Raw genomic sequence first — 15,567 nt, 5'->3', positions numbered from 1 at the left:
CCTTCCTCACATCGTAGCCGGCGTTTCACATTTTCAAACCTAAGAAAAGCGTTACTCAAATATTTTTGCTCTAAGAAAATTAAAAATAAACATAACACTTTAAAGCAACCTATCAAGATCTGAGCTAAGTTGACATACTTTCAGTTTATATTCGTCATAAATTTGTTCGAAATGACATCAATCTGACCAAAATTGTTCATTGACACACCAGCGACTTACTAAATGACGATCTCGATGATTGACCAGTGGCTGGCTAAAAAATTGCACGCTGATTGACCAGTGAGTGACTAAGTGGGGACCTCCTTGACGGACCTGTGACTGATAAAAAATTGAGCTTATAAGCTGAATTATATTTATTTAATAAAAAAGACATTAAGTGGGGAGCCAAGGATGCGGCTTGAATGCGACTAAACTGTGCATTTTAGCCAAACTTAAAGCCGTTAATTAAAGATTAAGAACTTTTTTATGTATATTTTTGCAATTAATGGATTTTTTTACTATTTTTATATCATATTCAATTTTAATGCTATTTATTTTTACTTATTTGTTTATTAATATTAACTTTTGTGTTTTTTGTATTTTCTTATTGTTACTTTTTACATTTTATATTTATTTCTTCTTAATATTTTACTTTCCTTACCATTAATTTTTATATTATTTATTTTATTACTATTATTATTATATTTTTGAACTTGATTTACTTATTTTAAAATTTTGATTATATTTTTCATTACAATTTTATTTATTATTATTATTTCAAAAAAAATTTCGAACGCGTTATAATGTTTAGACTTTTATTCAAAATTAAATGTAAAATTAACACTTTTAACTCTCCAATAAAATTTGAATCATTCGTCTTTTCATCTCATTTGTATTAAGGACTTTCGTTTATTATTATTTATTTATGATTCATTATAATATTCAAACCTTTATTCTTGAGAGACTGCATGAATCATAAAATATTGCCCTTTCAGGCAAAATTACGAGACTTCAGACCCCCTTAGGGCGGAGTATATAAGTATAAGTATAAGGGCGTCGTCATTTCCTCGTAATCCATAAGTATATACAAATCCCAGAGAATGATTTTAAATACTGAACTATTTACTTAATAAATTCTTGTAATATGAATTCGAATTTCATGTAACCGAGAAAACTTTCTTTGGGTAACCGAGCTCTTTAAAAGGAGATTAATTCTTACATGTTAACAATTTGTATATTTTCCCTTTCGCATTTTTACTTTTCGAGTTTGTTCAATTATTAATTCTTATTTTAATTTCGATTATTTTTTATAATTGTGTTAAAACTCTTATACGAGGTTGCGATTATTAATATTGTTGAGGAATTGCCTTGCTTTGATTCCAAATTAATATTGGTTTTAGGTGTTTAAATTTATCTGTCTTCTATATCTCTCTCTCTATATATATATGAAATGTAATTTCTCATACATACTGCCTGTGAAAGGGCTAAGAGAACCCTGTCCTCAAGTACTCAAGCCAGCATCGAAATTGATTCTCTCTTTGAAGGTGTAGATTTCTATTCAACCATAACAAGAGCCCGTTTTGAAGAACTGAATGCTGATTTGTTTAGAAGCACATTGGAACCTGTTGAAAAGGCTTTGCGAGATTCAAAATTAGATAAAGCTCAAGTCCACGATATTGTCCTGGTAGGTGGATCTACTCGTATTCCTAAAATTCAGAAGCTACTGCAAGATTTCTTTAATGGTAAAGAACTTAACAAAAGTATTAATCCAGATGAAGCTGTCGCATATGGTGCTGCAGTCCAAGCTGCAATTTTGAATGGTGATAAATCTGAACAAGTGCAAGATCTGTTGCTGTTGGATGTAACCCCACTGTCTCTAGGAATTGAAACTGCTGGTGGTGTAATGACTGTGCTCATCAAATGTAATACAACCATTCCAACTCGTCAGATACAAACATTTACAACTTACTCTGATAATCAACCAGGTGTCTTGATCCAAGTTTACGAGGGTGAACGTGCAATGACCAAGGACAATAATCTTCTTCGAAAGTTTGAATTAACTGGCATTCCTCTTGCACCTAGAGGTGTCCCACAGATTGAAGTTACCTTCGATATTGATGCCAATGGCATATTGAATGTGTCTGCTGTAGATAAGAGTACTGGAAAAGAGAACAAGATCACTATTACGAATGATAAAGAAAGGATTTCGCCAAAATTTAGGAACAGGGATGCAATTTAGGTAGAGAATCGCCAACACGTTATTAAGCAATATTAATAGAATTTAATTTAATCAATTGATTTAAAAATATCATTACAGATTAATAAGATGCATCATAAGACGCGCTTTTTCGGTATGAAAAATGCAAGCTAAATTCCGTTAATCGCCTCTGCAGAATTGAAATTACAAAACTGTCACCTTCTAGTTCCCTGTACGAGTTAAATGAAGAACTATAGTTGCGAAAAATTTAGGGTAGCAGATTTTAAGAAAGGTATTCATTTCTACCGCTTTAAATCAATTGGAATGACTCGTTTTGGCATAGTATCTGGACATAAAATATATGGCGCACTTTCTTATAAAAACGGATTGTAAAACAGATTCAGCACAGAGATTAGCGGTATTTTCAAGTATTTTCGTTTCGTGAGATACGTATCTCGAATAACTCGAGAATGAGTAGCTGTAGAATGTTTTAGTATACGGGAGTGCTATAACATCTAGTTGTACTCCTCGCTTTTTCCTTGCAATCGGTCACTTTAACATGTATATATATATATATATATTCCTGTCTTCTTACACCGGCTCGTTTAGCTCTGTATTTTTGTTCTTATATATTAATAAATTTTGCATTTTTGCCTTTTAACCCTTTAAAAGGTCGATTTATGTTGTTCTTATATTTCGGTTATGGATTTTACATCTTTCGTGTATGCGATAGCTCTCGAATTATGAGCAATGTAAAAGTGATAGTAGGCGTAACGAGGCCAGACACTGTTATTAGAACTGTTGATTAAATCATTTGGTGCGCCAACTTCCATGTCTTTTTGCAAAGGTAGACTAAACATTAACTTTCAAAACTGTACACCAAAAATTTTGGTCTGTCTACCTGTTGGTTGAGTTGCTTGTTTGGACGTAGAAACTCTAACTTTAATTGTAAAAATTGTTTTTAACTGCATTTAATGTTTTAGATTTTTATATATTTTGCAGTTTTCAATGAAGGTGTTTTGAATCTCCATTGATTTTTGCTACGCCGCGAAGTGAGAACTGAATTAATTGAAATATAAATATATATCTAATTAAAATTCGAGGACACAGGGGCAAATCAATTGAAGCAGAAATGTCTATAAATTAATAGTCCTTACAGGGAAGTCGTGTGGTATCGAAATCAGATATTTTGTTGGGTGCGTGTGCCTAAATTACATATACGTTCATGTCAGGTAAGTAGTGACGGAAAACAATTATTATTATTTATATTAATAAGAATCAAAGGGTTTCAGTAGGAGGAAAAGCGATGTGAGACTTTTTATATCCAATATAATATTCTGAGATTTTAGAGGGGAGACAAAAGAAAAGTTTAATTAAACTCCCCCTTCCCTTAACTCTGTGATTGTGACCCACTAAGTAACCACTAAGATGTGATTGTGACCCACTAAGATAATAAAGATTTCCCTTTTAAGTCTCATGAATTTTTTCAGGCTTGTGTGTAAGTGTTAGAATGATATTCACCTAACAGCTTTAAGCAGGCGCATAATTTAGCTCTGTTCGTGCACCGAAGATGACATATAAGTCCCTTTCTCCCTTCCACTCTCTAGTCATAATCTGTTGGACGAGAAAGTGACCATCGCACGAGCGAACTTAAATCCATTCGCTGAATCCCTTAGTAATGTAGGCGTTCTGAACACTCCATGTTGACTCAAATTATTATATCTTATTTTTGAGGAATGTAGAGAATGGAAACGTTATATTCTATTCACTCGGTTTACCATGTTCAGAATGTTTGTTATGACTGTCGTAGCCTGGTATGATGTCAGAATGTTGTGTCTTGTGATGGTTTTGTATGGAAGCATATTGTTGAGCTTATCATTTAAAGGCCTTCCTAGGCATGAATACCTTCCCACTAAGAATATAACGCTAATATAAGTTAATTTTATGCTAATCAGTTGATTTTATCATCAATAGGTGCCTATTAAAGAATTAAAAACATTTTTATATATTTTATATTGTGTTTATATTTAAATTCATTTTCACCTAACCAAAGGTAGAAGAAACGCTTTTCATGAGAGTCTACGGTAAACATGATATTCTGCGCTTTGCACTCATAAAACCAGGAAAACATCAAGTTTTGAAAGTATTTCTTCAATTGAAATATATGTTTCCCATAATTTTCGTTTTAATTATAATAATAATCTTTGGTTATATTGTAGGGTTTATAGTTATTTTAACTAACATTTATTTTAAGTTTAAACTATCTTTCCTGTCAATCCTTACTTTCCCCTGGAACTGCCAATGCCAGAATATGTAAATTTGAGTAGAACGCGCAAGCATTCAAATTATCAGCGGAAGTAGTATGATTTAAATAGAAGGAAACAAGTTCGGTGAGAGAGAGTTATTCTTACTTAGCGAGCGCGGAGGTAGTTAGAGAATTAAAGAACCCCGCGTTGCGGCCTATGTGCTTGGCGGGAAGTAGTTGCAATTGTTCCAGTGAGCTTCAAGTCCGCTGAATTAGCTGCGGCTTTTGTAAAACGCGGTGAGTTAGTTATTTTAGAGAGCCTCGTAGTTAGAATATTGTCTTTACTTTCTTTTCAGGTTCTTATTTTTATTTTGACTGCCGAGTTGGCACCGTTTGTAAGCGTCAAGAGGACGCAATTGTAATTTAGTACGTTGAATAAAAAGGGACTTAAACCCTTTATAAGACTCTGTGGTTTATACAAGCTTTCACAGTCACCCCTAGGTTGCGTGCTAGTTAGAGGCGCGCAACGTTATATTGGCGCCGAACACTTATCGAACTGAAATGGCCGAAAACTGGATGGAAGCCGCTGGACAACACCAAGAAATGACAACGCAGTTAGAAGGATTTGGATACCTGGTCCAGACTTTGAGAGCATCAATCAAGCCAAACGTCTATTTCGACGGAAAAAATTCGGTGTCCGTATTTTTAGAAGGTATAGAAAACCACTTTCAGCTCTATCCTGTGCCCGAAAGACAAAAAGTTGCTATCGCCACATCAGCACTAAGAGGACAGGCCGCGCTATGGTGGAAAAATATAGGCAAATTTCTTCTAGGTGAATTTGGAAGCCCGACGTATACTTTTGAAAATTTCAAAAAATCGTTAGTAAAGGCCTTCCCCATAGTGAAAGATCGCGCACGGCTGGAAGCCGAGCTATATAGTTTCTATCAACGGGATACAGCAGAATTGACGGACTTTATTTTACGAAAAATCAAGCTAACGGATATGTTGTATGGGAAAAAACCCGATGCGGAGATTATTGAAATAATATTACCAAGATTGTTACCCGCTGTCCAAGACTACTTTGAAATTAGAAACCCAACCACATTGCAGGAACTTTTCGAATTGGAGGTGAAGTTTCAAAATCGCAGAATCGCGGAAAGAGCGAGAGGGGAAACATATTCTCAAAGTACCAGAAGGAAGGAGGAAACAAGAAATGGAAATCGCTCATATGGGGGAAAGAACTATCAAGCTAACGCATCGAAACTTGAAGAGCAAGGCCCAAAAAGAAAATTTGAAAATAAGCATCCGCGTACCCAGAAGACACAGATTGAAAGGAAAGCTTTAAACGACTAGAGCGGCCTGTGAAAGGGAGGGTCCAGACCCCGGAAGTTTTAGAAAAACCCTCAAATAGACATCTAAATACAGTCATCGTAAAAAACTCACAGCTACCAATTATACAAGTTCTGGTTGGCGATGTACCAGTAGAAGCCCTCATCGATACAGGGGCAGAAGGCAATTTCATGAGTGAAAAGTTCTTCAAAAAGAATTTTTATAGGATACGACTCTTTAAAACCAGAAATACGGAAATTATAGCGGCGCAAGGAAAAACATGTCACTGCATCGGGAAAGTAGCATTAAACGTACAGGTAAAAGAGGAAAATCTCAAAGTATTAATTTTTGTGGTGAAACACCTCCAACACTCTCTTATTTTAGGTATGGACTTTTTAAGGGCCGCGAGGGCCAAATTAAATTTTCAAGATAGTTCCGTGGTGCTGGAGATGGACCAGAGGGTGGTGGAACCGGTGGAGACACCTGAATTGGACCTTAGCCATTTGAATGACCAGGAAAGTAAAGCAATACAGCAAGTGGTGAGTAATTTTTCTCATTTGTTTTCAGAAAAGCCGGGAAACTGTCAGATTGTAACTCACAAGATTCAATTAAATGCCGAAAAACCTTGTAGGACTAAACCTTACCGCTATGACAAACAAAAAGACGTAATCATCGAAGAACATATTCAGGAGATGTTAAAGAATAAAATAATAACGCCCATAAATAGTGAATACGCGAGTCCAGTCGTACTATGTAGGAAAAAGAACGAGTTTCCTCCTTCGGATAAAAGGGCTTGGAGGTTTGCTATCGATTACAGAAAACTAAATAGCATAACTAAATTCCCAGTTTACCCTTTGCCGGTTATAGACGAGATCATTAGACAGATCAAATCGACAAGATATATGTCTACTTTGGACTTAACGTCTGGCTACTATCAAATAGCTATGAGACCCGAAGATATACATAAAACCGCGTTTATAACAAAATCGGGCACTTATGCATTTTTACGCATGCCTTTTGGGTTGTGTGGGGCCCCGTCAACATTCCAGAGAGCTATGGACATTGTTCTAAAGCCTGTCCTAGGAAAATCAACTTTAATTTATCTAGATGATATAATTATAACGACTAGTACGTTGGAACAACACATTAGTGATCTCGAACAAGTTTTTAAATTATTAAAAGAGGCCGGTCTTACAATTAACGCCTCAAAATGCAAGTTCGCAACTAAAGAACTTAAATATCTCGGTTATAAAATTTCGCAAAAGGGTATAGAAACGCAAGATTCAAAAATAAAAGCTATTAAGAATTTCCCACCGCCCAACACCGCCAAGAAACTTTCGTCTTTCCTTGGACTATGTTCTTACTATCGATCTTTCATAAAAGATTTCGCTAATATTGTTGAACCACTCTTAGTAATCAAAAGAAAAAAGAGTAAATTTACGTGGACAGCGGAAGCTAACACGGCTTTTGAAAGATTAAAAGAAGCGCTTATTAATGCCCCTGTTTTAAAATTCCCTGAGGGGGACGAAAACCTGGAAATTGCGGCAGATGCATCAGACTATGCGGTGGGTGCGGTTCTTATGCAAAATAACCATCCGCTGGCATTTTTTAGTAAAACATTGAATCAAACACAAAGGAATTATACAGCTACAGAAAGAGAAACATTAGCCGTATTAATGGCTGTACACAAATTTCGAGTTTATTTCGGCAAATCGCAAGTAACTGTCTTTTCGGAGCATGCGGCTGTTGGTAGACTTTACTCGGGAAAAAACCTAACGCCCAGGTTAATAAGATGGGCTTTAAAACTCCAAGAATATAATATCACAATAAAATATAAACCGGGTAAGGAAAACAATGTAGCTGACGCACTTTCTCGTATAAAACTGGACGAGGAAGGTAATGAACTTAAATGCGCTGTGTTGACTTCAAAAATTTTAGATTCTAGAGATACGGTTATTACTGAACTGAAAGCTGATCCTGAATTTGGAAATATCTATGCTTATTTGAAGGATCCCGAAGGCTTTGAGCATACAGATATCGATGCGATAAGAAATAGAGCAAAAAACTATGAAATAATAGATAATTTATTATTCTATACGAAAACAACGAACGAAAATCTTGAGTATAAGCCAGTCATCCCAGCCTCGCTTCGATTAAGCATTTTGAGGGAGTTGCACGAAAAAAAAACAGCGGGCCACCTCGGGGTCAGAAAGACTTTAAAAAGGGTACGCGAGGCGGTATATTTCCCGCAATTATACAAAATAGTAACGGCGTATGTCAGGTCCTGCAATCAATGTCAGTTAATAAATGATATTAATTACAGCCCGGCCGGGTACTTAAATAGCATTCGCGCTACATTTCCGAATGAAATTTTAGGCATAGATCTCCTTGGTCCCTTCCCCCAGAGCGAGTTAAATAAAAATCGTTTTCTTTTAGTAATAGTAGATCATTTTTCAAAATGGATAGAAATTGTTCCACTTAAACGCGCGTCAGCCAAAACAGTCGCAGATGCATTCTTACACACAGATACATTTTAAAATACGGTGCACCGATAAAAGTCATTAGCGATAACGGAAAACAATTCATTAGTCAAATATTTGAAAACATATGCAATGGACTTGATATACGCCATATCAAAATGGTTCCGTATAGACCACAGGCTAACATAGCAGAAAGAGTTAATAAAAACATTGTAAAAATAATTCGCAGTTACGTTAGCACATATCACAAGCGCTGGGATGGCTACATAAATGAATTAGCTTATGCTTTAAGAACGGCACATCATGATACTACGGGAAAAACTCCAGCAGAATTATTTTTAGGCAGAAAGTTAATTACGCCTTTAGATAAATTATTCTTTGTGCAACAAAGAGAGCAGGAATTCAAACAAAAGGACGTGCAAAAACTAATTGATCAGGCGCTTAAAACCTCGGATACGGCAAGAGATAGGCAGAAAATTTATTACGATAAAAAACGCCGTGAAGCAGATTTTAAAGTTGGTGATAAAGTATTGAAACGGAAATTTTCTTTATCAAGTGCCCCAGACAATTTTATGGCAAAGATAGCTCCAAAGTTTGAAGGCCCCTATGTAATTCAGGAAATCAAAGGAGTAGTTTTATATCTTAAAAACGAGAGAGGGGAAATCTGTAAAGCAAGTCCCGACCAGGTGAAAAAATACTATAATCCAAATGATTTTGAAATCCTTAAAAGTTTCTTGCAGGACTCAAGTCTAAACGAAATAGAAGGGCCAGAGACTGCAACAACTATTCCACCACCCAAGAAACGGAGAACTGAAGAGAGACCTAGCACTTCTACAACCCGGACGTCGGTATCAAAAAGAAAAAATGATTATCAAACTCCGGCGTTTAAGAAAAACAAAAATACAGATGAACCGGGTAAAGAAACCGTGGTAAAAAGAAAAACACCACCTACAAAGGATGGCAGGAGGAATTACACATCAAGAAGAACGCGCACACGGCCACAGAGTCAGGTGCCAGCAAGGCCGCCGTTCCGGAAACTGAAACGCCAACAGGAGGCACAGAAGTACGAGGAACAGAAGAAATTCAAGGACTCCAGACCGGAGGACGTCAAGACCAGCCGTCCCAGGCAGAAACGCAAAAGCCAACAACCAGACGATTACTCCGTCAAGAGGCCAGCATGTAGAGGACGCAAAAGAAAGAACAACGGGGACGACAATTGGAGATCAACAAGGAGAAGATTGACATCCATGACACCTCTAACTTGGGATCAATTTTGTCAAAAACGGATGACGGAGTTTCAAGCATCGAAAACTCAAAGATAAGTTAAAACCTTCTATAAATATTTTTCTCTTTTGTTCCGAAATGTTATGCATAAGTACGAAGTTCTATGTTTTGACGAAAGTCAATATGTCTCGGTTGAGACTTAGTTTTGTTTTACTTTATTTAGCTAAGGCAAAAGTATTATTTTCTTTAAGTGTAAAAGCTAAAAACAAGCATTTTCTGTTGGTCGAAAGACTAATTCTGTTATGTTAAAGCCAAAATTTGGCCGGAGATAAAAATAACTTCGTATTCTTGTATGTACTAATAAGAACTTTAGTTTCAGTGCCGCCAGCTTGGCGAAGGATGAGTAGAGTAAAAATTTATTTTCTCTTATTCATTTTATGGTAAATTGTAAAAAGCATATGTATTAAACTTTTGTAAATGTATGTAAATACTTGCATGTTATGTAAAAGTAGAATTTAGTCTAGAAGCATAAAATTGTAGATGCTAAAAGTGAATGCTTAAAAGCAATGAAGTCAAAATTTAAGTATTAAACTGTAAAGTCATGCTTTAGAGCGAAAGCCTGCATGTTTAAAAGATGAATGAGGGGGAAGTTAGAATAAATGTGTTTTGTAGGGTTCTCCACCTACATTTGAATTTTTAAGAATATTAAAGTAGCTCATTGAGTTGTAGAATGTCGAGTAAGGTGTGTCTATTTGGTTGTTGAATTCTAACAAATCATGGTGGTTAGGGGAAGTGTTGTAAGACTAAAACACGAATATTCCCTTTGACACCACACACGGTGGAGAGCCAGGGTAAAGTTAAATTAATGCTTGAAAAATTGAATGAATGTGAAGTAAGCAATAACTAAGAAAAACGGCACGTTAAAAACAAAAATTTATTGTGTCAAGAAAGTGTAAATTATAATGTATGTAGAAAGATACTGATACTTATTCCTTCCAGATGCTGGAAGGAAAGACCAAGATTGATTGATGAAGTCCAGGAAAAGTTGCTGTAAGAAGAAACCTTTGTAAAGAGTAACAGAATTTTAATTGTTACATAAGATTATTTTTGTGTAAACGAGGCTTTCGCCAGTTAGTTCAGAATTAGATAAACTTACAACAGGTCGTTTGTAGGACCTGCTTCCAAGTTTTCCAAATTCTGGCAGCGGCAAATGTAGGGTTTATATTTATTTTAACTAACATTTATTTTAAGTTTAAACTATCTTTCCTGTCAATCCTTACTTTCCCCTGGAACTGCCAATGCCAGAATATGTAAATTTGAGTAGAACGCGCAAGCATTCAAATTATCAGCGGAAGTAGTATGATTTAAATAGAAGAAACAAGTTCGGTGAGAGAGAGTTATTCTTACTTAGCGAGCGCGGAGGTAGTTAGAGAATTAAAGAACCCCGCGTTGCGGCCTATGTGCTTGGCGGGAAGTAGTTGCAATTGTTCCAGTGAGCTTCAAGTCCGCTGAATTAGCTGCGGCTTTTGTAAAACGCGGTGAGTTAGTTATTTTAGAGAGCCTCGTAGTTAGAATATTGTCTTTACTTTCTTTTCAGGTTCTTATTTTTATTTTGACTGCCGAGTTGGCACCGTTTGTAAGCGTCAAGAGGACGCAATTGTAATTTAGTACGTTGAATAAAAAGGGACTTAAACCCTTTATAAGACTCTGTGGTTTATACAAGCTTTCACAGTCACCTCTAGGTTGCGTGCTAGTTAGAGGCGCGCAACGTTATAATATATATATATGAGGATTACGTTTATGTTTTGTATCACAAGAAACCCCCAAAAAATATTTATTTGAATATTTATGGGAGCGATAGTTTAGCGTTCTTTCTTTTGTCCGCTTTTCCGCTTCCACTTTTATCCAAAAAAATAGCAAAGATCAGAGATATTAATCAAAATCTCTTAAAACGCTAATTTTCGCCTTAATCATTCCGAATGGCAACAGTCCTGATACAATAAACAATGGCAATAGTGATACAATAGCATTATTGCTGATATATTGAGAGAGAATTATCGATTTGATGCGATTTCATGAAAAAACATACGATCAAAAAACATATTCCAATTTTGAAATACTCGCTTCGAGGTACACTGGCTCTTGCCTAGATGCACCTATGTACCAAATTCGTAGCCCTGGGTCTATTAGCTTACACGCAGCATGAACGAAAGACACACAAAGAAACTTCCTTTTTATTATGAATTATATATCAGAAGATCTTTCATTGCTACATATTCAAAGCATCCTTTTAATAAGATTTGTAACAATCAAGTTACCAATAATTGTTTTTCAACTTCTGTTGAATTACAACAAAGTTAATGAATACTTTTTTAACAATGCTTATAAACCATAATCATTAGAGATATCAAATCTAGTGGTGTTAAAATCTTACGTGTGGATCTTATTTTCTTAAATGTATTATTTTTATTGCTAAAATCGAATTGGGGCCATTTTTAAAATGGGCTTCTTTTTTTTGACAGTACTGTGTTACGTTTTTATACCAACACCGTTTATCGACAGCCTATTGGGCATACTTATTTGTTTTGCGACTGCCTTCCTCTTGTTTCCTCGAAGAGAAGAGAAAACTCGGAAAAGTAATGATGAAAACACCATTAACCGTAATGAACGCAACCTTAATGCCGGAAAGAAGGTACATAATGTAGATTTCCTTGACTCATATGCTGATATTAATGAATTTAATGACGATTCCTTTGAAGTCGATATAGACAATGACACCGATTTCCTCCAAGTTTCTAACGTAGCTTTTGATAAGAACCATCTTAATTTGCATATCGATAGTGCCACTGACCACATCGACCTTTTTCAAAATGATTTCGATAATAATCCCACTGATGTGTACCTTTTCAGTGATGAAAATGAATTTAGTTACCTTCATCAAGAAACAGAAAAGAATTTTGATTTTCCAAAACCTTATAACTCAGGTAATCAAACAGGCATGAATACCGCTACAACCACCTTTAACCAGGAAGAACTCATTTTGAATACCTCTATTAAATCATTCGATGCTGAATGCTTTGTATCGCATAACGATCTTGGAGCACAAGGGGACATCGATTTCGGCAATCTCATCAACACAAATAATGAAATAGAAATAAAAGGCAAAATGGATCATGTAGACAGAATAGAAGTGAAACCAATTCAAGAATTTCAAGAACGCCTTATTGATATCATCGTTGATACTGTCGCTGTTATCTACGTTGATGACGAGAATACTCAGCCTCCTTCCTCACATCGTAGCCGGCGTTTCACATTTTCAAACCTAAGAAAAGCGTTACTCAAATATTTTTGCTCTAAGAAAATTAAAAATAAACATAACACTTTAAAGCAACCTATCAAGATCTGAGCTAAGTTGACATACTTTCAGGTTATATTCGTCATAAATTTGTTCGAAATGACATCAATCTGACCAAAATTGTTCATTGACACACCAGAGACTTCCTAAATGACGATCTCGATGATTGACCAGTGGCTGGCTAAAAAATTGCACGCTGATTGACCAGTGAGTGACTAAGTGGGGACCTCCTTGACGGACCTGCGACTGATAAAAAATTGAGCTCATAAGCTGAATTATATTTATTTAATAAAAAAGACATTAAGTGAGGAGCCAAGGATGCGGCTTGAATGCGACTAAACTGTGCATTTTAGCCAAACTTAAAGCCCTTAATTAAAGATTAAGAACTTTTTTATGTATATTTTTGCAATTAATGGATTTTTTTACTATTTTTATATCATATTCAATTTTAATGCTATTTATTTTTACTTATTTGTTTATTAATATTTACTTTTGTGTTTTTTGTATTTTCTTATTGTTACTTTTTACATTTTATAGTTATTTCTTCTTAATATTTTACTTTCCTTACCATTAATTTTTATATTATTTATTTTATTACTATTATTATTATATTTTTGAACTTGATTTACTTATTTAAAAATTTTTGATTATATTTTTCATTACAATTTTATTTATTATTATTATTTCAAAAAAAATTTCGAACGCGTTATAATGTTTAGACTTTTATTCAAAATTAAGTGTAAAATTAACACTTTTGGCTCTCCAATAAAATTTGAATCAGTCGTCTTTTCATCTCATTTGTATTAAGGACTTTCGTTTATTATTATTTATTTATGATTCATTATAATATTCAAAGCTTTATTCCTGAGACACTGCATGAATCATAAAATATTGCCCTTTCAGGCAAAATTACGAGACTTCAGACCCCCTTAGGGCGGAGTCTACAAGTATAAGGGCGTCGTCATTTCCTCGTAATCCATAAGTATATCCAAATCCCAGAGAATGATTTTAAATACTGAATTATTTACTTGATAAATTCTTGTAATATGAATTCGAATTTCATGTAACTGAGAAAACTTTCTTTGGGTAACCGAGCTCTTTAAAACGAGATTAGTTCTTACATGTTAACAATTTGTATATTTTCCCTTTCGCATTTTTATTTTTCGAGTTTGTTCAATTATTAATTCTTATTTTAATTTCGATTATTTTTTATAATTGTGATAAAACTCTTATACGAGGTTGCGATTATTAATATTGTTGAGGAATTGCCTTGCTTTGATTCCAAATTAATATTGGTTTTAGGTGTTTAAATTTATCTGTCTTCCATATCTCTCTCTATATATATGAAATTTAATTTCTCATACATACTGCCTGTGAAAGGGCTAAGAGAACCCTTTCCTCAAGTACTCAAGCCTGCATAGAAATTGATTCTCTCTTTGAAGGTGTAGATTTCTGTTCAACCATAACAAGAGCCCGTTTTGAAGAACTGAATGCTGATTTGTTTAGAAGCACATTGGAACCTGTTGAAAAGGCTTTGCAAGATGCAAAATTAGATAAAGCTCAAGTCCACGATATTGTCCTGGTAGGTGGATCTACTCGTATTCCTAAAATTCAGAAGCTACTGCAAGATTTCTTTAATGGTAAAGAACTTAACAAAAGTATTAATCCAAATGAAGCTGTCGCATATGGTGCTGCAGTCCAAGCTGCAATTTTGAATGGTGATAAATCTGAACAAGTGCAAGATCTGTTGCTGTTGGATGTAACCCCACTGTCTCTAGGAATTGAAACTGCTGGTGGTGTAATGACTGTGCTCATCAAATGTAATACAACCATTCCAACTCGTCAGACACAAACATTTACAACTTACTCTGATAATCAACCAGGTGTCTTGATCCAAGTTTACGAGGGTGAACGTGCAATGACCAAGGACAATAATCTTCTTGGAAAGGTTGAATAACTGGCATTCCTCCTGCACCTAGAGGTGTCCCACAGATTGAAGTTACCTTCGATATTGATGCCAATGGCATATTGAATGTGTCTGCTGTAGATAAGACTACTGGAAAAGAGAACGAGGTCACTATTACGAATGATAAAAAAAGGATTTCGCCAAAATTTAGGAACAGGGATGCAATTAGGCCCTAATTTGAGTTTGAAATTTATTTTATTATAGATTTCAGATTTTGTAATCCTTCAACGAATTTTTGATTAAAAAAACGAAACGATTTTAAAGCGAGCAATAGCAACACTGTACGGGGAAAAAAAATTATCTCCAGCGCGAGGCTCTGTATCGGAAATTCTAAAGATATGTAATTTGAGATATTGCTGTTGAACTGAATTTTATAGTTTGAGTTACAATGCAATTTCCTTGTAGTTAACTATATAAGAGTTACAATGCAAGTATTTATATACTACGTGCATTATCGAGATGTTAATAGAAACCAAAAAAAAAAAAATCTTTGTAGCGAAATTGTTAACGATATTATTTCTCCAAGACATTTACGCAGGTGTGTATTCTTTTCATAAATGATGAAAAATATGTTAACAGTTTTCCGAGCAGATGCTCCAAATTATACAGCTTTGAAGATTAAGTAATGAAAACATAAACTCTTATTTCTGGTTATGTGCTGAAAAAGATATTATCCTTTTCAAAGAAAACACCTAATAGCGGAATCTTCAAGTTGACTTCAACGTAAATATACTTCCAGGGGGTACTGAACTAAAAGCTTACCACCTTTGTACATTTTCTACTTTGTTTGGG

At 34.9% G+C, this 15,567-nt stretch overlaps 1 protein-coding gene and 1 pseudogene across 1 annotated transcript; both read left to right on the top strand.

The window, feature by feature from the left end:
* Positions 1-1,444: 1,444 nt before the first annotated feature.
* Positions 1,445-2,218, top strand: LOC118200540 (heat shock cognate 71 kDa protein-like; the record flags this gene model as incomplete). The annotated part of the gene is made up of 1 exon (XM_085821416.1): positions 1,445-2,218. A coding segment is annotated over one exon (774 nt), but the record flags the coding sequence as incomplete, so codon positions are not given.
* Positions 2,219-14,172: 11,954 nt separating this feature from the next.
* On the top strand, positions 14,173-14,951 carry LOC146996317 (heat shock cognate 71 kDa protein-like; annotated as a pseudogene).
* Positions 14,952-15,567: the final 616 nt, after the last annotated feature.

This window comes from Stegodyphus dumicola, chromosome 7, assembly GCF_044657685.1.
Source record: "Stegodyphus dumicola isolate Sdum_Otavi_A_Nest chromosome 7, ASM4465768v1".
Classification (NCBI taxonomy): domain Eukaryota; kingdom Metazoa; phylum Arthropoda; class Arachnida; order Araneae; family Eresidae; genus Stegodyphus; species Stegodyphus dumicola.
This window is presented reverse-complemented; position numbering and strand designations above follow the sequence as displayed.